Here is a 20857-nt window from a genome sequence, read left to right as displayed (position 1 = left end):
CAGACCAGAGGTATGTGACTCGAAGAAGATTCAATTTCAGTCTTCAGCCCCGTCAGGATTGATATCTTTAAACCTCTAGTGGGAACACTATGGTAAAGCTTTATCTCGTGCCGGATTCTCACGAGAACCACAGTGGTTCGACCAATCGGCGTCCTCGCTGCAGGTGTAACGACGTCTAGATCCATCCAGCTGGTCGAAGTGAACCCGCGATAGCTGCTGAGACGCAGATGGTTCATTCGGTCGCCTGCCAAGAAATGTTTCGGACAGCGGCTGCCCTTTCCAAACATTTTCCGAGGGCGACTTCGCACATGTTTCTGTTTAATAAATCGCGGGGTACGTCAGATTCAATAAAGCTTGCAACCTTTATAAATAACCTTTATCGGGCTAAATCGAAAGCAGTGTGTGGTCGTTTGTTTTGGAGGACAGGCAGGCCCAGACTGAGAACTTCATCCAGGATCGTTCCGTACAGGGAGATCAGGACACAGTTTTTATTATTAGTTTTTTTAAATGCGTCATTGAGAGGTAGTTTATAAAAATTTAACTGTTTGATTTCACGTGCATACTTAAAGTAAATTGCAAAATACAGGATTTTATTGAAGGGGAATAAGCAAGTTAGCAAAAAAAAAATCTAATATTTCTTAGCCATTATTTGGTTGCATTATTTGTAAGAGTGAAGATAAAGATAAACAAATTATGAAATATTCTCTTGTATCCTGTGGAAAAAAACTGCTATTCAGGTCCAGAAAGCTACTTGCAGCTGTTGCTTAACATCTGCAGCCACGAATCAGCTCCCTGACGGGTACTGTACCCTGACTTGACCTGCAGGTGGTGTACCTCCACCTCTGCAGGACTCTCTTCAAAAAATCTGAGTCCTCATTGGCTGTGGAATGGCAGATTGTAAAGAGTGGTCACATTTGAAACTGAATCCTGATGCCGGTCTAGTTGTGTGCTGCTGTCCAACGAGGTTTCAGTCCTTATCCCTAAAGCATTATCCAGGCCTTGCTAGCTTTTTGCGTAATCATTATTACTTAAATTGTTGGTTGTTAACAGAAATATAGTAGATTTCTGTCACATATTAAACACAAATGCACCCCGCTTGACCATGCAGTGGCACCACGGTCTGTCGTGACGCATGGGTTTACCGCTTGGACAATATTTCTTCAACCCGATCGATCGTTCTGATCAGAGATTCCAACTTTTTACATGGACGCTAAATAAAATGATCTGGTGAGATGTGTGTTGACAAGCCCCAAAATATCAGTTGCAGCTTTCACAAAGTGGTTCTGCCTGCTGGGAGCATCAAAGGAGCTAATATTTTCCTGTTGAAAATCCCTACTTATTGGAGGCTTTTTCTTTTAATTCAGATTATTAGTGGAATAGAGTCCTTGTAAACATTGCAAATGTTACTGATTAATTGGCTTATCAGGTTTCGATTTGCTTTTCACAGCCCTGCACTGACCAATATGAGCACGTACAGGAAGTGGCCCTTGCTGGGTTATCATCATTTCCCCAGCTTTCTGCATGTTGAGGTAAATGTGGCTAAAAAAACCCAAAAACATTGGTTTTAATCTCACTTTGCTTTAAGCTTTTTACAGTCAAAGGTTTAGCTTTGGTGCAGTTTTGTCGCAATATTGAACTTTTATTCTTGGTTCAGTAATACTTCTTTTAGTCATGTTTGTTTAGTCCAGTGACGTGTCATCATGTACTACCTTGTAATATGACTCACAACCGAAACACAAAGAATAGTCTGGACTTCAGTTTGAGTATTATTATGGGTATTTATTAAGCAATCTCTTCAACCACAGTCATGTTTATGGATTGAATAGGCCTCAGATGTGTGAGGAATGCAGCTCTTAAAAACAAAAAACAAAATGAATCCCTAATGAGATTAATTTAAAACAAAAACACCATAGCCTTATATACAAGTGGATGGGGTGGGCATGTGCAAGAGGTGCGCAGGGTTTCAGGGTGTGTATGATGATGGGCATTTCTGAAGGTGGGGTAGAAAGGAAGGGCGCGAGGGGGTAGGGGAGTGGTGGTGGTGGGGGGGGCTGGCTTTTAGTACATGTAGCCTTTGGAGTAGGGCTGGGGGCCCATGTTCTGAGGGGCTTGTTCCGGGGTGTAGGGCACTCCCTCGTCCAGGTGCGACAGGGGCACTGTGTCCTCCTCGTTGACGTAGCGCTCGAACTCGGCCTTCAGGCTGGGCCGCTGATTGTCAGGGAAGGCCAGAGAGATGAGGGCCTCGGGCTCACACACAAACTTGTAAACGTAGCGCTCGCCTGCCACCTGGACAAAGACAGAGAATGACTTGAGGCTGGTAGGAATGTACAACAACCGTGTTTTCTGTGGATATTTACAAGGAGAGGGAGAAGAAAAGGAGACGGGAAGGATTAGAAGGAGTGGGGTGAGAGGAGGAGGAGAAGCGGGACAACAAGAAGAAAGAAAATGAGGACCACCAACCGGAAGGAGGAGAAGAAGTTGGCAAAAGAGAGAGGGAAGAAGAAAGGAGGAAGGGGGGTAGGGAAGGGGAGAAAAGGGAGGGAGGAAGCAGAAAAAGGAGGTAGGGAAGGGGAGATGATGGAAGGGGGACAAGAGGGAGGAAGGGAGGGAAGGAGGGAAAAGGGAGGCTTGGTGGGGCGACAAGAAGAAGAAAAAAGATGAGGACCACCAGAAGGAGGAAAAGAAGGTGTAGGATGACAGAAGGAGAAGAAGGTGAGACGTAAGAGGAGATGAAGAGTAGAAGATGGTGGCAAATGTGAGATTGAAAAACAGGAAGAGAAAGTGCAGGATGAGAGAAGAACTGAAAGAAGAAATGGTGGAAAATAGGGGGAGGAGGAGGGAATGAGGGGAGGAAGATGAGGGCAAGAACTTGAGAGGGAGTAGGAGAAAATTAAGAAGAGAATGAGGGGGAGGGGGAGAAGACAGAAGGAGCAGGAGAAGACAAGGGGAGGAGAGGAGGTCAAGAGGGTGTAAAATAAGAAAAGGTAGAGAAGAATTACAAATGTCGTCCTTCATATTGTTGCTTTTTACACATATGGTAATAGGCTCCCCCTTTACAGTGGATTTATAAGCTGCCACTAGTGGCTTTATAAAGATCATTGAACATTTACGGGTCAGTTATAAGACAATAAGATGCATCTGGACATGTTATTACTGGAACCATTTAAAGCCATTAGTTACAGCTCATAAAGCCTCTACAAAACTGATACCATTAGATTTGTCCTCATATAGAAGATGGCAAACAGGTGAAGGCCACACTAGTTTAATTTCTAAATTCTCTGAGCCCTTAGAGTAGCAGAGAGGCGCGATCCTGTACCTTTTGCATGATTCCCTTCTCGTAGTAATAGCGCAGAGAGCGACTGAGCTTGTCATAGTTCATGGCTGGACGGTTCTTCTGCATGCCCCACAGCCTGGCAACCTGAGGAGGAAGGAGGAAGTTAAAAAAACGTTAGTGGCCTCGTTGGAGGAGTGTCATTTGTGTTTCTTTTACCCTCAAAATCCTCATGATGGAAACTAAAAAGCTGACGCTGGTGCTTGTGACTCCACACCCCCGCCACTAGGGGTCCTCTGTGACAAGCCAAACTGCCCCCTCTGCTTATAAAGTCAACTGTGTCAACACGCCAAGAGCAGGGCGAGTCCCCACATGTGGCTTCACTTCCTTTTTATGTAACCCATTACCACTTGAATGCAACCAGAGTCCCACAGTGTTTGCAGTGAAATAGGAGCCATGGCAGCCGATAAAATACGGCCCAAAACTGAACCCTGATAAGAAACCGCTACCTCTGATAGAAAATTAACGTCTCACCAAAACCAAACGCGGTCGGGGCATTGAGGAGGGAGTCAATCAGATCACATGGCAGCAGTGAATAAATGTTATGTTGACAAACAACCCAGATGTGGGGACGGTAGAGCTGGGGGAAGGGAAGCTCTGAGATTCATGACTCAGGAAGACAGGTCGTATCCCACAGTGGCCAAGGAGCCCTTGTTTGATCTCTGAGTGGGCTCTCAGCCCTAATTGCTCTTGTAAAACTCTTACCCCCATTCATTTTTAATGTACAGTAAAAAGATAATGGAAAACACAATATAAGCCGCTCCGTATTAGGGCCCACCTAAATGGAAGCTGTCTGATGCGTCCAGTCAAACTGCAGACTTAAACATGGCGAAAATGTCCTGACTGAAGATATGCGACTAGGCGAGAGAGAACGGGGGTGGCTGGATGTTTCTGCAATGGCTCGCGTCCTTCATTTATCAATCCAGCGGTGCATGTGTTGAATAATGAATGGGGGGGCTAATGGAAGATGGATCAGAGAATAGACCTACGAGGAAAGTGGCCAAATCCCACTCCTGATTGCTGTAATCGAGGCAGCACCTCAGAGTCTTGCCATATTCATTCCAAGAATAACTCCTGTCCTTATCAGATTTATATTAACGTCATGATCTCTATTAACACTCTCCACTGTCTGTTAAGCAATACAGTAATGGCACTAAAAATGTTGCTAATGCCTTTTAAATTATGCATCTCTTTCTCCAAACATTTGATTTTATTGCTGCGGCGGCTCAAAGCGCCAAAATCTGCAGAAAGGCTTCCGAATGCAGGATCAACAGTCGCCTCAAAAGATTTTGGATTGTATCAGGATCGGTTCAAAAAGTCTCAACTTCTCGCTTAATAGCTGAAATCCCTACGTATATTTTCTCACAAAATGTCAAGGCCTCAATATGCAGCCATGATGCACAGTGGCAATTTCAAATTTTACCCCCAATGTTGACTCAAAGGGTTCAGACGTACCTCTTCGGGTTCAATGAGTTTGAACTCCATGCCGCGGCCGGTCCAGGCTATGAAGTGGGCATTGCCCGGGTCGTCCAGAAGAGCCACCAGGAACTGCCAGAGCTGCAAAGAGCCGCGGCGCTGGTAAGGCGTGCCCTCGCGAAAAACGCCGCCCCCTTCCTGCTTCACCTCACCTGGACGACGAGAACAGAAAAAAGGTTAGCATGTTTAGCAAAATTGTTTGAATTTAAAGTGGCCTGGGAGCTACTGGATCTGACCAGCTTGTGATGCAGGCCATAAAGATCGATTGCAATGCTTCTGCTTCAGCCAACAGGTCATCTGAACTTCATGTATGCACAATGACTTGAACTGAATGAATCCTTTAATGTGGGCGAAATGTTTGATGAAATAAAACCTAAAGGTAGCTCAGAAGATATGGGTAAAAATCAAGATTGCTACCGTGAAGGACAGGTAAGGCAGTAAGTCGGTAAAGGGACACTGATTCGTGTTTGGTTCTCGCTTGTTTACCGGTCACTGGATCTGTTGTACACAAGTGTGGGAACATGAGAAGCACAGCTAAGTTACTGCTGTCGTCTCTCTGAGAGCTCGCACACTTCACTGGTTCAACCAGGGCTGACACCCTCGGGCTCTTCACTCAATCTCCTTTAGCGTCAGTGACCAAGAACACCATGGGAAACCGCTCGTCTCTGTGACAGAGGAGCCCTACGTGGTATGCACGGAAGTAACCAAACCCACCAAGTGAGCTCCTGAGCACACAGAGACACATGTAGCTGTTACACAAGGACCTTCGATGCCTGAATGACGTGTGATCAGTTATAGAGACTGGAGTGATCGTCTCTTACACTTCTGTCATCACCTAACACCTTGGATACTGTGGTGTCGCGAATGAAACTGTGCGAGTGCAGAGGGAGTTATGAGTAGGCAAGGCTCACCTTCGAACTTCTCTGGAACCACACGGGAGTCATTTTCAAACAGATAGCCTGGGAGACAAGAGGAGAATTGTGTTAGAGCTCCAAGTGGCCTTGATCTCAGCACAACTAGCTTGTTGTCTTGGGATCAGCGCCAAGCTTTGAATATCGAAAAGACAAGGATCCATTCACGCATGAACAACATCGAGAAGTGCGCACTCGTCTTTTACAAAAGTATTCTAGAGCACTTCAACGGGGAGAGGGCTTCATAGCCGGGGGAAAAAAAAGGGGGCTTGAATCTCGTGAACTTCTTTGTAAAATCCTCTGGACCTTTAAGAGTCTTTTGACAGCTTCTATCCGCAGAATATAGCCGAATAAGAATCTGAATTACCCCAAACCATCTAACAAACAATGGGGAGTGAAGGGAGGGCTTGTTTTCCTTTTTGCAGGGGCTTTTTCCAGGAGTTATGTTTATTCAGGGATTCTTGAGGCAGGGGTGAGGCGAGAGCCACTGCCAATGGAAATATAGACACACCACTGGTTAGCCAATGGAAACACGGACACTCTACGCCGGTTAGCCAATGACCGCAGAGCTCTAACCAGCAAAAGCGTGATGAAGATAAAGCACTGGAGACTGGAGGAGGTTGGATCCATCCATAAAAAATTACAATTTAAGGCAAAAGGTGAAGGTTATTTATAGATGAGGTCAATCAGGTCATGCAAATGTTCAAATTACCTTCATTGCTGTGCTGGGGGTTTGGGTAGCCCTCGTTGTGGTGGTACATCGAGGGACATCCAGGCACATCTGTAGAAGAAACACAAATATCTTCAGGTCAAAAAAAAGAAGAAAGCTGCTCTTAAGTGCGACGAAATGAAATGTCAAACTGTGTGCCTTCCCCAGCGATGTATCGTATGGATGTTTTCTGATCACGGCGAGCATTGCAAGGACAAACCCTGCATTTATCATATCACTTCTCTTGTCTCTGGTGGTATTTTTAGGCCGTGAGCAAGCCACCTTCACCAGACCAGAAAAGTGGTACAGTATACAGTGTCTGCACTTCGTCTGGGCACATCAATGACTGGCTCAAAAAGCTGCATTCACCGAAATAGATTTCACATTGCACCTCGTGAACTTTCAGGCTGCGTGTTGAAACACTTTTTTACATGTTGTCATACGCTCCGAGACTATTAAGCTCCCGCGATTGTGCTGCCCTTCTGTTGTTTTTGTGTATCTAACTCTTTCTATGGCCGTCTGTGCGCACAAAAGAAGATGAGTCAGCGACTGGTCCGTATGTGTTTGTCCGTCAGCTGCATCAATGGGCGCAAACAAGTGCACAGAAAGTGCAACGGAAAGGTGCAGCTCTTTGCCTCTGGCTCCGACCGTGACTCACTCCTGGGGAATGCAGCTGCAGCGCTGTGACCGTGATAAGACGCCACTGGGGAAAATCAAAACCCTCCATTCCAGGGCAGCGGCACTCGATCATACTGTAAATAATACGTCTGGCAGCGGTGGCAGGCTCCCACCGGGGGAGAGATGGGCAGATTGGGTGTGATAGCGCCGGGGGTTAATTGTGCACTGAGTGCCTCGGCCATTTTGTGTCTTTCATGCGACACAATGGCAGTGATTAAGTGGTGGAATGCCAATTTGAATGTGAAACTAGGAGTCCCTTTTCTCTAGCCTGCTTTTAAAACGGAATTGTAGACGTGTGGCATTTAACTGCCATTGTTCACATTAAAAAGAGAACACTGGCGGCGGTGTCTTTACACGCCATTTACTTCAATACACCTCTCTCCTCTGCCCCATTACCATTTTCACATTACATGCTTCTGATCTTACAGTTTTGGGATGGGATTACAATTAAACAGCCATGTAAAATAATAACAAAGAAAATCCTAGGGTGTTTATAAAAAGCGCCTCCAGTCAAAACCTCTCACACCAGTTAATTAATGTAACTGCCTGAACGAAACACTTTAAATTTATGGCTTTGTTTGGATTTATAGGACAGCCCAGAATCCAATAATGTTTTTTTCATTTAGTCCTTTTACTATAACCAGCCTTTACACACTGTCCCAGAGAAGCTGTGCTCATAAAGGGAAATTTGTTCACATTAAATTTGACTGATTTAATTTGTCCTTCTCCAGATTTTGACTTCCCCGGCGCGTTGAATATCTGTCTCCAAGAGACGGATGCACTCTGATCTTTTATGTCAGATCAGCCTCTGCAGCTGGTCAAACTCATATCAGAGACGCCTCAAAGGAAACTCCACCAAATGCAACTCCTTCTAGCAGTTATCCACAGAAAAACATCCTATTGCACTTTCCCTCCTTCGTTCTCAAGGTCGCGTCGTTCCTCTTTTTGTTTTGTTTTGTTTGCTGGTTTCAGCACTTGAAGGCATGATTTGCGGTTCACACCCGACCTGTGGGAATCTGTAGCAGCTTCCGTACAGGTGAATGAGGACACAATGTTTCTCTCTCTCTCTTTCTCTTTCTCTCTCTCTCTCTCTTCCCTCCGTTTTTAAACACACGGAGCAGATGAGCTGGTTTTTGTGCTTTCCACTGGTGAAGCTTGTTGTTAAAGCGCCTGAGCTGGCTACCCCACCCCGTACCCTCCGCTCCTCCCGCCCGCCCCCCCCCTCCCTCACCCTCTCCCAAAGCCCAGCCAGTGAGAGGTTCGAGTTACTGCGGCCACGCTCATTTTTCCATTATGAGTTCATCTGCCTGCAGAAAAAGGAAGCCGCTGGTGCAACCTGAAACCTCGGAGCACTCCACCAGGGACTCTAGTCTTTCCAGTGCCCTCCATTTTCTCAATGAAATTCCTCTGCCTCTCTCTCTCGTTCACAGAGAGCGGTGAACGGAGGGAGGGAGGCGAGGAGGGAGGAGGGAGGGAGGAGTGTAGCTGCAGCAGAGAAAAAAAAAATACTTTTTTTCTTTTTGTTGCAAAGTGTCAGAGAGTTGAAAGGAGGAGTTTTGTTTGAGAGGGAGTCTAGATACAGAGAAGAAGTTTGTTTGCCTTTTGGACATTTTGTACTGGAGTTAGCTATGCACACCGGGGAGGTTTTGATTTAATCCAACAGGAGGAAAGACACTAAATAAACTGAACTCAAGTTCCAGTTCACAAGTATACACTTATACATTAAAATGTGATTTTATGTGCACTAAAACATATACATCGCACTTTTCAGCACATCTTCATTATTTTTTAAAACATAAAAACTGACATGAGGTTTATTTTTTGTAGCATTAGGCCTTTAGTAACCCTGAGAGTTAAAAGATACCAGACATTTGCTGGTTCTCAAAAATGACAATGTCTTGTTTTTTTTAATGATTTCTATTTAAATGTATTTGTTTTTTGGCCATATTTTAGTTTAAGGAAATGTAACCTGTGTTTTTTTTTTTTTTATTATTCTATGAGACCAAAATATATATTGATCAATTATACAATTCTTTCTTGGGCTATGGAAACAGAAAAGCTAAAACTGTAGCAGCTTGTGCCGAATCATTTTTAATATACAACATTGTGTATCACTCACCAGGTTCATAGGTGTAGTCTGTGGGCTCTTGCTTGACCATCATGTGGGCTGGTGGGAACCGGTGTGGGTGTGAGTGTTGGTGTGGATGTGGATGTGGGTGGGGGTGAGGTCCGTGCCCGTGCCCGTGCCCATGCCCGTGTCCCTGTCCGGTCCCGTGCCCTGGTCCTGCCATGTGGGCTGCCCGCTCGTACAGCGGGTCAAGGTATTCTTGCTTAAAGCTTTGCTGCAGGTAAGGCATGCAGGGGTCAGAGTGCTGCCGATGATAACCCCCGCCGCCTCCGCCGCCGCCACCACCTCCGCCCCCTGGCCCTCCGCCCCCTCCCCCGCCACTGCCATGTCCAGCTGGGGCAGATGGCATGCGCTGAAAGGCCTGCCCTGGTGGGGGGAACTGGGGGCACATGGGGTCACCTGAAGGGCCCTGAAACCTGGAACTGAGAAATCAGATACAACAGTTCAGTTCTTGTACCAACTATAAATAGACGATTCTTGAATCCCTAATCCCCGCTGCTAAGATTTCCATGCAGTGTCACCTGGTGTTGATAGAATAACTGTTGCTGGGAAGTGGCTGGGAGGTGGCAGCTGGGTTCATGTAGCCAGCATCGGGCCGTCCGGCCGTGGCAGGTTTTGGGGAGTAATGCTGCTGCATGGGGGACATTGGGGTCCCTGGGCAGGAGCTCTTAGCTCCTCCCGCAGCCCTTTTCTGCTCATAGGCACTGTAAAAAAAATTAAAAAAAATACATGAACACTCTCGTGAGGACACATCCACGCATGAATACACATGTCATGACAGGGTCGAACTTTTTTCAGTCAATACAACAAACAGAGCTAATGGGAGTCCTTTCGTGGGAGTTCAGTCAATAACATGTGGTCAGAGTTTTTGTTGTGTGGACTCATGCATGATGACAGCTGACCAGCGCTGGGCCGCTGTACAGGGATAGCTGCTGGTGCTGCTGCTGTTGTTGTTGAGAAGGATAAAAACCAAACAATCATTGTTTCATTTTGCTCTGCCTTTTCTAACAGCGGATGCCAGTAAATATGCGCCGGAGACAATGAATCATGCTCTTGTGTCCCTTGAGATTTCTGCCTCCACTTTAATGCAATGGAGGTAAATAATGAAACTGCAATCATCAGAGCCTAAATTGACCATTAAAAATTTGGCGCTCGCAGTTCCACGGTAACACGTTTCTTTCCAGAAACAGCGTCATAATTTGCAGTAATAGTTTCAGTGGGAGTACTTTCTGTTGAGAAAATCTGATGACAGTGTGTTTTCTTGTAATTCCTAAGTAACCAGAAGAGTGATTCTTGAAAAACAACTGGCAACTGGACTAGATTGAGTTTTTTGGAGATGTTCTACCACTCATCAAAGTGGTGCCCACCTGAAAGTCATAACTAGGTTCTGTTGACAACCTAATCACCTGAAATTAGAGGATGCTGTTAGATTAGATTATCCTGGGTGGTATCATCCACCATGGCACCACACATAAATGTTAAAAAATAACAAAAATGTGTGACGGTTATTTAGAACTGATGAAGACACTTGGATGAGTGGTGAAACACCTTCAAGAAAGCTCTAACAAGTTCAGTTGCCTTTGTTTTAGCTAGTCTGAAGAGGAGAACCTGGAGGTACCTGGCATAAAGGCACTGCTCTCCACTGGGGTAGCTGAAGGTCTGCTTGTGGCTACAGGACTGGCTGGGGTCGGAGCCGGGACTCTGCGGTTCCTTCTTGATGGTGACTGGAGGGCTGTGAAATGCCACCGCTACAAAAGAGACAGTAAACAGAACACAGAGGTGAGGGTTGGCACACAACGCAGCCGGCTTTGTATATTCCTTTGTGATATTCAGCCCTGCCCCGATACTACTGCAGCCGAGCTCAAAGGCCAAAGCAAATTCTTCTGTCTGCACAGGAATCTCTTTTACGTGCCAGCCAAAACGCTTAAAGTGACTGTCAACGGCAAAACACGGGGCAGCAGACAGACGGGTATAAACACACACTTGCATAAACACAGAGAGGAACAGGCGCACAAAAAAACACACATGCTCACACACGACTGCATTCCAGCAGTCATTTGGAAAGCCCAAAGTGTCCTCGCCCACTTTTCTTCACTCTTCCAGACACAACAGCAGCCAAAACTTCCTCTGTCAAAGTCGAGCTTAAAGCTAAACAACCGTACGGGCCAGAGAGATGTCTTCCGAGTCGATGAAAGTAAATGTCACACCTCTGTTAGAACAGCATATACACCGATTCTCGGTCTCAGCATTCTTTCCTATTGGTGCCCAGATGTTAGCCATCATTTATTTTTCTTTTTTTTTTGCACTTGTGTAAAGATGGGAAGATGAAAAAAGAAGTGTGATAACCTGATAATGCCACACAGTCCAAAAAGACCTTTTTTTTTTCTGTTTCATGACCCCCATAGGTATGCCCTCAAGTCTTTAACACCCCAAACTGTCCGTCAAGCTGGACTGCTGGAGGGGACCTTTGCCTTGATGGCCACAGAAACCACCCAAAGTGGAGCTTCAAACTGTGCCGAGGGCTTGTGTTTATTATGCGAGGGGAGGTTTTCACCCGGAGAACTGTACAGGATGTTTTTCTGGTCCCGACAGGGTAAACAGCAGCAGCTGTGCACTTCCAGCTGGGGAGGCATGTATTTATGTGTGCGCCTGAGTGTGCGTTTAAGTGTGTGCAATCTCGGGCCGGACTCCATCTATGAACGCTCGCGAATGTGTGCGCGTAAAAGTAAGTGTGTGCGTGTGCACGGAGTGGGTGTGGAGCTGACAAAGCAGGCCACACTGAAAGCACAGACCAGGTAATTACACAGTGTTGTCCATTGACAAAAAGTGGAGGCAAAAAAAGAAGAGAAGGTCTGGCTGACTGGGAAGTGAAACTAAAAAAAAAATAGAAAATGAAGGAGGAAAATGGCGTGAACAAAGAGTGAGAAAAGATTATAGAGACACAAACCACAGAAGCATCTCTAGTTAGGCTCTGCTGTTTCATGAACTCTCTGACCAGGCTGTAAAAATACAATAAAGTACCAAGATATAAAAGGGTTCATCATCAAGTGTCACTAAAAATGATTAAGGGAAAAAAAAGCCTAATTTTCTGCATCTCAAATGTGAGGATTAGGTTTTTTTTTTTTTTCAGATTTAAATACTTGACATTAAAGTGGTTATTTTTAATTCTTCATCTTCATTTTACATGTGTTACAATTACAGTTTTTGCTATTCAAAATGAGAGTGAAGACCGTGGAAAGAGCTTACACCTACATATTCATACTTCAAAGTTTGAACTCCCTTTCTGCTGCTATTTCCTTTATTTCACTTTTGCCCGTTTGCCTCCGAGAGCAAATGATAAACCGACTCTGATCATCAAACAGTGCTGCTCATCATCATCATCATCACCTTCCTATTTTTGGTCTGTGCTCACTCTCCCATGGCAGGCAGGTGAGGAAGTGTTGGCTTTAGCGGAGGATCAACAGGATTAGAGCACATTTACCCAGATTTCCCAGACAGACGCGATGGGATTCCAGCCTCCTCTAAGTCTCCGACAGCTCGTCTGCTGGTACACTCGGGGTGGCACATGACTGCCGCTCGGCTAATGCGAGCCCGTTTGTCTGTTGACATCCCCCCTCTTTTCTCTGCCGTGGTCATGAACTGCAAACGATCCTCAGAGACTGTACACAAGTCCACTCACAATGCGGCCAAGTGGAGCTGCTAATGCGATTGGCAGGGATACATTGCCCTTGATGTGGCTCTTGGTTTTATGAGGATGTTCCATTTCAAACGGTCCCGTCCTGGGAACGGCGTCAGCTGTATTTGGAGGGGTCTGGGTATGTGTGCGTTTGAGCTATTTGTGTGTGACCTTTCTGGATGATTAATAAATCTGGTAAATGAGCACCAGACAGCTTCTTGTGTTGGCAAGTGGCTGTGATTGCTGTTCGGGCACGTTTCCAATTAGTTAGAGTTGGTTGATGTTCTGCTAAATAAATGAAATGAATGAATACACCAATGAACATGAACAATGAATGCACCAATTTCTGTTCTTTGGTACAGTAGTGATTTGAACTACAGGTTAACAGGAGTGTGCTAACACGCTCACACTGACAATTGTGAGGGCCATGACACACAAAGCTAACTACTCCTAGTATTTTTTTGGTGTGTCCCACAGTATGAGTGCAGATCGGACAGTGTTTCCTGCTTTTCAGCTGACTGAGGATGTTGAATCATGGCAGGACATATTGGTGAAAGATATCATTCAGATTTGCTATTAAGCTAAGCAAACCATTGCACGAGAGGAGAAACAGAAGTGACGAAGGCAAGAAAATAATATTCACGTCACATATTTCGTCTTAACATCGTCTGAATATTCCTATTATCTTATATTTTCGCAACAATAAGATCATGTTGAATGACGGTTTGTCGGTCATCCTAGGTTCCTAGCCTCCCGGCTAATAGCAGCGCTTCCTGTTTCCCCTTTGAATGGTGAATACAGACTACTGCCACCTGCTGGTATGAAGAGTTATTTCCTCTGACTCAGGCAAAGAGCGTTGGTGCTGGTTGCCAATTAGCGGTAGTCTTTGTGGTGTCTTCAAGCACAAATTTTTGGTTCAAATAGTTGACCTTCATTAGCAGTAATTAGCAGTAGCAGTGTTTCTTGCCAAAACATCGATCAGGCATAACATTATGACCATCTTCCTAATATTGTGTAGGTCTCCCTTGTGCCTCCGAAACATTTGTGACTCATCAGAGAATGGACATGGGTCTTCTGAGGGTGTCCTGTGTCTGGCAACAGAATGTTGTTAGTTGGGGCCTTTGGGTCCAATGGGTTGAGGGGAGGGGCCTCTGTGGATCATCCCACAGATACTTGGATCAATTCGGGATCTAGAGAATTTGAAGGCCAGGTCAACACCTTGTGCTGTTTTTGAGATGGGGTGGGGGTGGTTGGTCTGGTCTGGTCTAGGTGGGTGGTACATGTCTAAGTAACATCCACATGAATGCCAAGTCCAAAGGTTTCCCAGCAGAACATTGAATTGTCACAAGATGTTATTCACTTCTCCTGTCAGTGGTTTTAATGTTGTGGCTGATAGGCGTATTTGGCAAGAAAAACAAATCAATGCACCACAATGAGCTATCTGTGTTTCGATTCAGAAGGGCTTCATGCAGCTTTTTCCTCCACACTAAAGCAGATGTGCTACGGGATACTGGAAGTTGCACTTCAAGAGACACTGTTTAGGATACAAGACTTAAAGAGAATTCCCTTGATAAGTTATTGAAAAGTCTGCAAAGCTGCTGGGATTCGTCCTCTGGAGCCCAGTTACATCTGTACAAATGGTGATATTGAGACCAAAAAGGTCCCTTGCATGTCTAAAAACACAATTTGGGAATTAATCAAACATCCAGTTCCAAGAATAGCCCCTAAATTAAAACAAACTCTGGTCTCCACCAGTTATTACAAACTCTCTGGCATATTACAGTAAATCTCCCTGTCCAAATTATGTCAAATTTGCTGCTAAAGTTTATAAAGGTGCTGGCAGTTGTGTAAACGGATCCAGAGAGAGTTATGTTCTTCAGGTCCCCATCTCTTCCTGCTTTTATTTGGGGGCAATATGACCTCCTCTAACTGCTTTTGGTAAATGTTACATCACCTCTTCACAGAGATCCTCATATTTCACGGGTTCTTCTTCTGCACCGAGGGGGAGGGTCGGTTCATGAACTTAAGCGTGGAGAACGTGAAAGGTGTTTAGAAGTTAAAAGACAGATCCCGTACACACGAGCTGTGGCCTGGTGAAGCAGCGGATTTTGAGATGACACAGAGGCGTGTGTACTAAAGCATACATTCATATTTGTGTGTATGCTCTGGCAGGCACGCTGCCAAGGCTGTGCACGTCGTCCTTCAACACTGGGAGGATCTCGGCAGATTCCCACCACTTCCTAAACTGATAAGGGTTAAAGGCTTCTTACTGAATCCAAACTTGTCTTATCTCCGCCTCCCTTATTTTGTTGTATTCTTTACCATCACCCCTACGTATAGAGATGACCCCCCCAGCTAAAGGCGGGGTGGAGATGGACTTATACATATGTAAATGTTGGCTCTTGGAGGGGGAGGATGTGGGGTGAAAGGTGATGGTCATGGTTGAGTGCTTTAGGAAGTAGAGGGATCATTACATTGAGGAGCGGGGGGGCTCCTATTCAACAGACACCCACCACAAACAAATCGCATGAGCAGGGATGGCACCCCCTACGCACACATTCACACACACACACACACACACACTCTTCTCTATACAATGGGCCTGTCAGATGAGCCATATGGAGGTGGTGTGAATACGCTGGGAAACACTACTGGATTCCTATGGGAAATAAAAACACATTCATGCTGCGTCAAAGGAGGCGAAATTATGAGATTAAGCTTTACTGTTCCAGTCGTTCAAAATCATAAATGAACAAGCCATTTTATGCAATAGACGAGACCTGGCTATGAACTCTCGTGTCGTATTATTTCCTACCATTAAAGGCCCTGGTGTAGGGAAATCCAATCTCAAGACAGGAGTGCATCTGGAGAGTCTTACATTCAATGTTTATATGCGACTTGGCCAAGTCTTAAGCCTCTGGAAGTCTGCAGCACACGACAGCCTCGCTCACAATAACTCATTGGACATCAGCCCCGGTGTCAAGCAGGGTGACTGGATCTCGCCAAAGCGAAGAACATGTGAGCGTTAATGTAAATACGCACTTTAAAGGCCCAATCATACAAATAAGATTCAAGGCGCTCTCTTACAGGCACCTTCCTTACGGGATCTGGTTCTTATCTCGGATGACGGTGCATTGCACATGTGCGGCGCGAGCAGCACGTGGCCTCGCTGAAAGTGAGCTGGAATTGCAGGCTACACCTGGTTCTCCCCACTCACGCCAATTGATTCCTTATGCGGCGACGGATCGATAATAACCAGGACGCCAATTATTACCACAATGGTTTTAAAGGTTGAAAAGGAAGTTATTGATTCACACTCACGCTGAAAACAACATTATTTGCTTAGCTGAATATGTAGCTCCATTGTGGCAGAGGTATAGTAGGGAAAAGCAACAGCGTAATTAAGAAGAATTTGACTAGTTTTCGATGTAACCTATGTTTCAGTGGTAATTTTTCTCCTAGGTGCAGAGGCGAGTTTTTACTTTCTCAGACCAAGTTTGGGTTCTTTTCTAGCCTTGAGTTTTTTTAAGTTAAAAGATCTAAATATTTAGTTTTTGCACCTTTTTACAATGATTTTTAAGGTTTACCCCCACAACACTGACATGTAAAAAAAAAAAAAAAAAAAAAAAAAAGAGAGATATAATAATTGGGCTTTAAAGCACAACACCTAAGTTCAGTTGCACAAGTCAGAAGTTTAAATGCCGCAGCTTTTATTTTCCTTCAGGTTGCTAGACATGGATTAAATTTTTTTTAAAAAAAAACTTCCTGATGTTTGTACTTTAGGCCTGATATTGTGAAAAGCGTTCTGACATTTTGTTTTGCACAGACTTCCAGTTTTTTTCTCACTGTTGGAACTTGTCGTTGGAGAAGTACCACTTTTTTTTGTGTCCGACTTTTCAGTTCCTGCTTTGTGGAAAGTTCCCAATAGAAGAAGCAGCTTCACACTTAAAGTGTAAAGTGAGGGGTCCAAATGCAAGTGTTTGGACTGGCATTTAAAAAAAGAGCTTTTAACACTAGCCTTGAACATCGAACGAAACAGAGACCAACAGTAAGGTTCTGGGGTTATCAAGCCAATATACAAAATTGCCATATTTTGCGTTATGAGGCACAGAACTATGTGACATGCTACACATTAATGCCAGTGGACTATTACGTCACCGTTACAGTTCCTGCACACAATGCGAAAGCAAACAGAAAGATAAGACCTTCAATTATGAAGTTCTTGGGCTTACAGTAAGTAAACATGAGGCAATTTCTGAAGAACTGACATCACCATGGTGCAGGTTCTACGTTTTGGCTAAGGCGTGTCGAGGATGACGACACGTACGTCCAGGTAGGTCATCAAAACCAAACCTAAACCTGTGCATATCACGTTGATTGCAATTCTTTTCATTTTCATAACCGAGGCTAGCCATTGAAGAAGACAAAGACAAATCTAATAAATGTGAAGACCTACTGTAAATCATCCCAATTGCCAGAGAAAATCAATAACTACAATCGCTGCAGTTACAGTATCTTCACAGGAATCATTTTTCTACACTACATTTACTTCCATAGCGTAGCAACTGTTCTTTCGGTTAAACAAATACAGTAAAACTAAAGTACAGTATGAATTAAATGCGTTTTGTCTTTGCAGGTTGTAGTTCAGTGGAAAAATTCTGAGAGAGTGAGAGAAGCAGAGAGCGAGCAGAGGCAAGGGGAAGCGAGCCGATACAATATGATCCAGACCGTTCCGACTGCAGAGGCTATCCAGTCATTCCACTGGTGCGTGGAAACATGTGCTGGACATGTGTGCATGCTTCTCAGGTCACTGCACAATCAGGAAGACAGACAGAGAGGGGAAGAGAGAGACAGAGAGACGAGCAGCCCAGCCCGCGCCGACAAGCTCATCCTGATCTCCGAGAGCCGACGGGCTCATGAGTGGCTTCAGAGCCTGTCTGCTCGGGGAGCCCGGGAGTGTTGGATCCATTAGCGTCGGCTCTATCTGATTTACAGGTCGCTCCTCTCTCATCTGATAATGGTTCAGGCCCCTTGAATATTTAAAGAATGGTTGTCAGATACCTGCCAAACAAGCCTAACGAGATTGATGGAAAGTACAGTGGTATCAGTGAGACGGATGATTGGCCTGTACGGCACTCTGTAGCCTTTCTTGCTAATTTTTTTTGGTCTCTTTTGGTTCCTCCGTTGGCCGTTAAAAAGTCTTTGGTGCATCATGGTGCATTGGCTAACAGGATGTAGGACTGAATGACAGTAATCATGAGAAAGGCAGGCAATTTTGCCAACATCATAGTTTCACTTCCCTTTTCAGCAACTGGAAATAGAGCAAAGTGTTCTTGGAATGATTCTTGAGCTGCAGCCTTCTCAATGAACTGGCTATCAATCAGAATCAGTTTAAAAGTGTTGTATGTTTTATTTTCTGAGCAAAGAAATGACTGAGGGATGGGAAAATGGAACTTTATTTAATAATTAACTTCCACTTTCTTGGTTGTATCAAGGGATTACAGTTTAAATCACTAAACGTTCTGACATCTCATGTTTTCCCTATTGTCCACTTCACTTTCAATTGTGCAGCGTTGGCTCTTTATAAATGGCCATTGACCAGTCATAAATCTGGCCGGCCCGCTGCTGTTTAGTGGACCCGGTACAATACATCCCTGTCTCGGGACGTGTGCGGCGAGAGGGACATCCCGTCACAGGCGAGGGGTGGATGTAATTAATCTGGCACAATATTGACTCCTCACTCTGGATCCCTCAGCCCCCAATATAGCTGTCCCCTCTTAATGTTTAATGTAGCCATCGATCCAGCCCCACACACCGTTACTGAAATGATATAATGAGCTGCCCACCGGGGTAATTGTGGATGCGAGGGAAGGGTGTGTGCGCCTTTATGTGCGCCTCAGAGGTGGAATCTGCCTTATCAGAAAGAGATAACACACGGAAAGGCCGGGACACCTTGCCTGAAATTATCAGCGAACATGCCACATCCACAGTTCTTCCCGCGCTTCTCGTAACCCCTCTCGCCCTCCCTTTCACCCTCTCTCGGCTTCTCGATCGGGATCTCGACCGTAATGCTAAACGGCACGTTTTGACCCGCTCTTGCCCCTCTCCTTCCCCTATCTGCCTTCAAGCTGATTTATCTGCCCTTTATCTTTATCAAGTCATCTATCAACCCCCTCCATCTCCTCCTACTCCGCTCCTGGATCGGCGAGGATCGATATCATCGTACACTGGCTCTCAGTTCACTCCACACACCTTCTGGTCTGTGTCAGCAGGTTACGATACGTTGCAGCTACCCTTTCCGCTCACGTGCAGTGCGGGTTTAGCGCGTTGATGCCGTATGAGCGTGTCCTGTTGGCCGAGGAGCAACACAAACAGATCTGGAAATCTCTTGTTTTCTAAGGGTTTTGTGAACCATTTACTGGAAACATCTGCTACAAGTAAATCAGCCAGGGAAAGAAACATCCAGCACAAAGTGGTTTTAAGGTGACGAATTCTAGAAACAAACCCATTTACAAAAGACAAGACACAAGAATAGTCGTTCACATTTGGCGCATTCACATTTCCCTCCATGCTTGGAGGGATTCCTGGTGAGAACTTCCTATTTAACTGTTTGCATATATTAAATTAAAGTGGTTGAGTGCTGAATATGATGGAAATATAACAGAAGAAGAAGAAGAAGAAGGTTTTCTTCCCCAACTTTGTTGACAACAGAGAACTTGTTCAACAGAAGAAGATGGCCAAGATGGAGCCACACTTTCGGCGTTGCTGTCCAAATGGATTCCGGCTTTTTACAACACTTGTTTGAACAACTGGTTGTTTTGCCACCTCCATATTTTGGTCCCTTCCGGAAACTTGGCACATCACCCGATGAATTAACCCACGTGGGGCAAACTTGGAGAAATAAATCTATTTATTCCTAATAACTACACATTTACACCACCCCTCTCAATCCAGTTCAAAATTCAATCTGATCAGGCTAGACTAGGCCTGACTGAGCTATAATTCTGATTATTAGCGCAGCAAGTGACTGGTTTGGGAAAGTTACGAAAAATTGTTTGATGGAATTTTGTGATTCCACTTGGTACAATCAAAAAGGAAACACTGGAAATATGTCTGGATTTTGGAGGAAAAACTTTGCACTATTAGCCTGGAAGCCAGGCCTGACTTCACCCATTCACTGTAGCATCGTTTGCGACCGAAATTTGGTCTGGAGCCTCCACGTTGGGTACTGTTTATGCTCCTGCAAGGATCTGAGGGGTCCATCAAATCCATTTGGTTTATGCAAACATGTCACCTGAGCGCCATACAATTGAATTAGTTTACAACAAAATCACTCTGATTTGGATTTTGGGGGGCTATCCAATTGTGTGTGGAGGTATTCTTACCTATTCTGATCAGATTTGAGATCTTATGATTGTTTGGGTAATATGGGAAGGTAATATGGTAATAAGTTTTCCTTCCCATTTAAGCTTCTTTACGGATTACTGCATTCTTAGACCTCGCTAATTGTTGAGTAATCATATTCCTTCTCAGGTGGATGGTGGCCAAAACTAGACTAAGACTCAAGCTGCAAGTAACTGGGATTATCCTAACAAGCAACATGCCCAGACTGGACACCATCACGGTTCTGTGTGTGCATTTGACACACTCTTAGCGATCGCTTCAAGTTCAGCTACAGTTATTTTAACGACCTCGCCTCTTTCTCCTTTCCCACCGCAGAAAGCAGAGCCGCGCGAGCAAATAAGCAGAAACATGCCGACATTTGATGCACACGAATATCACAGGGATGCGCCGGGCGCACACAAACTCTCTTTTCCTTGCGCAAACACCTCCCCTCGCTCTCCTGTAATAAAACACACACTGCAGCCCATTCACAAAGCTCTGCCGCTGACACTCGGGCTTCGCTGCCTGGCTCAAATCCCCTCGGCCCCCCTGGCTTTGACAGGGC

The 20857-nt window shown here is 45.1% G+C and overlaps 1 protein-coding gene across 1 annotated transcript in view; it reads right to left on the bottom strand.

Annotated features, from left to right (window-relative positions):
• Positions 1 to 1764: 1764 nt before the first annotated feature.
• Positions 1765 to 20857, bottom strand: part of etv4 (ETS variant transcription factor 4) — a 30790-nt gene continuing 11697 nt past the window's right edge. The window contains exons 5-12 of the mRNA XM_084567550.1: positions 10852 to 10981; positions 9755 to 9937; positions 9225 to 9655; positions 6431 to 6499; positions 5719 to 5766; positions 4787 to 4959; positions 3317 to 3418; positions 1765 to 2286 (exon numbers count right to left, since the gene is read on the bottom strand). Coding sequence (XP_084423676.1) covers positions 2059 to 2286; positions 3317 to 3418; positions 4787 to 4959; positions 5719 to 5766; positions 6431 to 6499; positions 9225 to 9655; positions 9755 to 9937; positions 10852 to 10981 — 1364 coding nt within the window. The 3' untranslated portion in view covers positions 1765 to 2058. The remainder of the gene's footprint in view (positions 2287 to 3316; positions 3419 to 4786; positions 4960 to 5718; positions 5767 to 6430; positions 6500 to 9224; positions 9656 to 9754; positions 9938 to 10851; positions 10982 to 20857) is intronic.

Source organism: Chelon labrosus, assembly GCF_963514085.1.
Source record: "Chelon labrosus genome assembly, chromosome: 19".
Classification (NCBI taxonomy): domain Eukaryota; kingdom Metazoa; phylum Chordata; class Actinopteri; order Mugiliformes; family Mugilidae; genus Chelon; species Chelon labrosus.
Note: the sequence above shows the minus strand (reverse complement) of the source record. Positions and strands in the feature narration are given on the sequence as shown.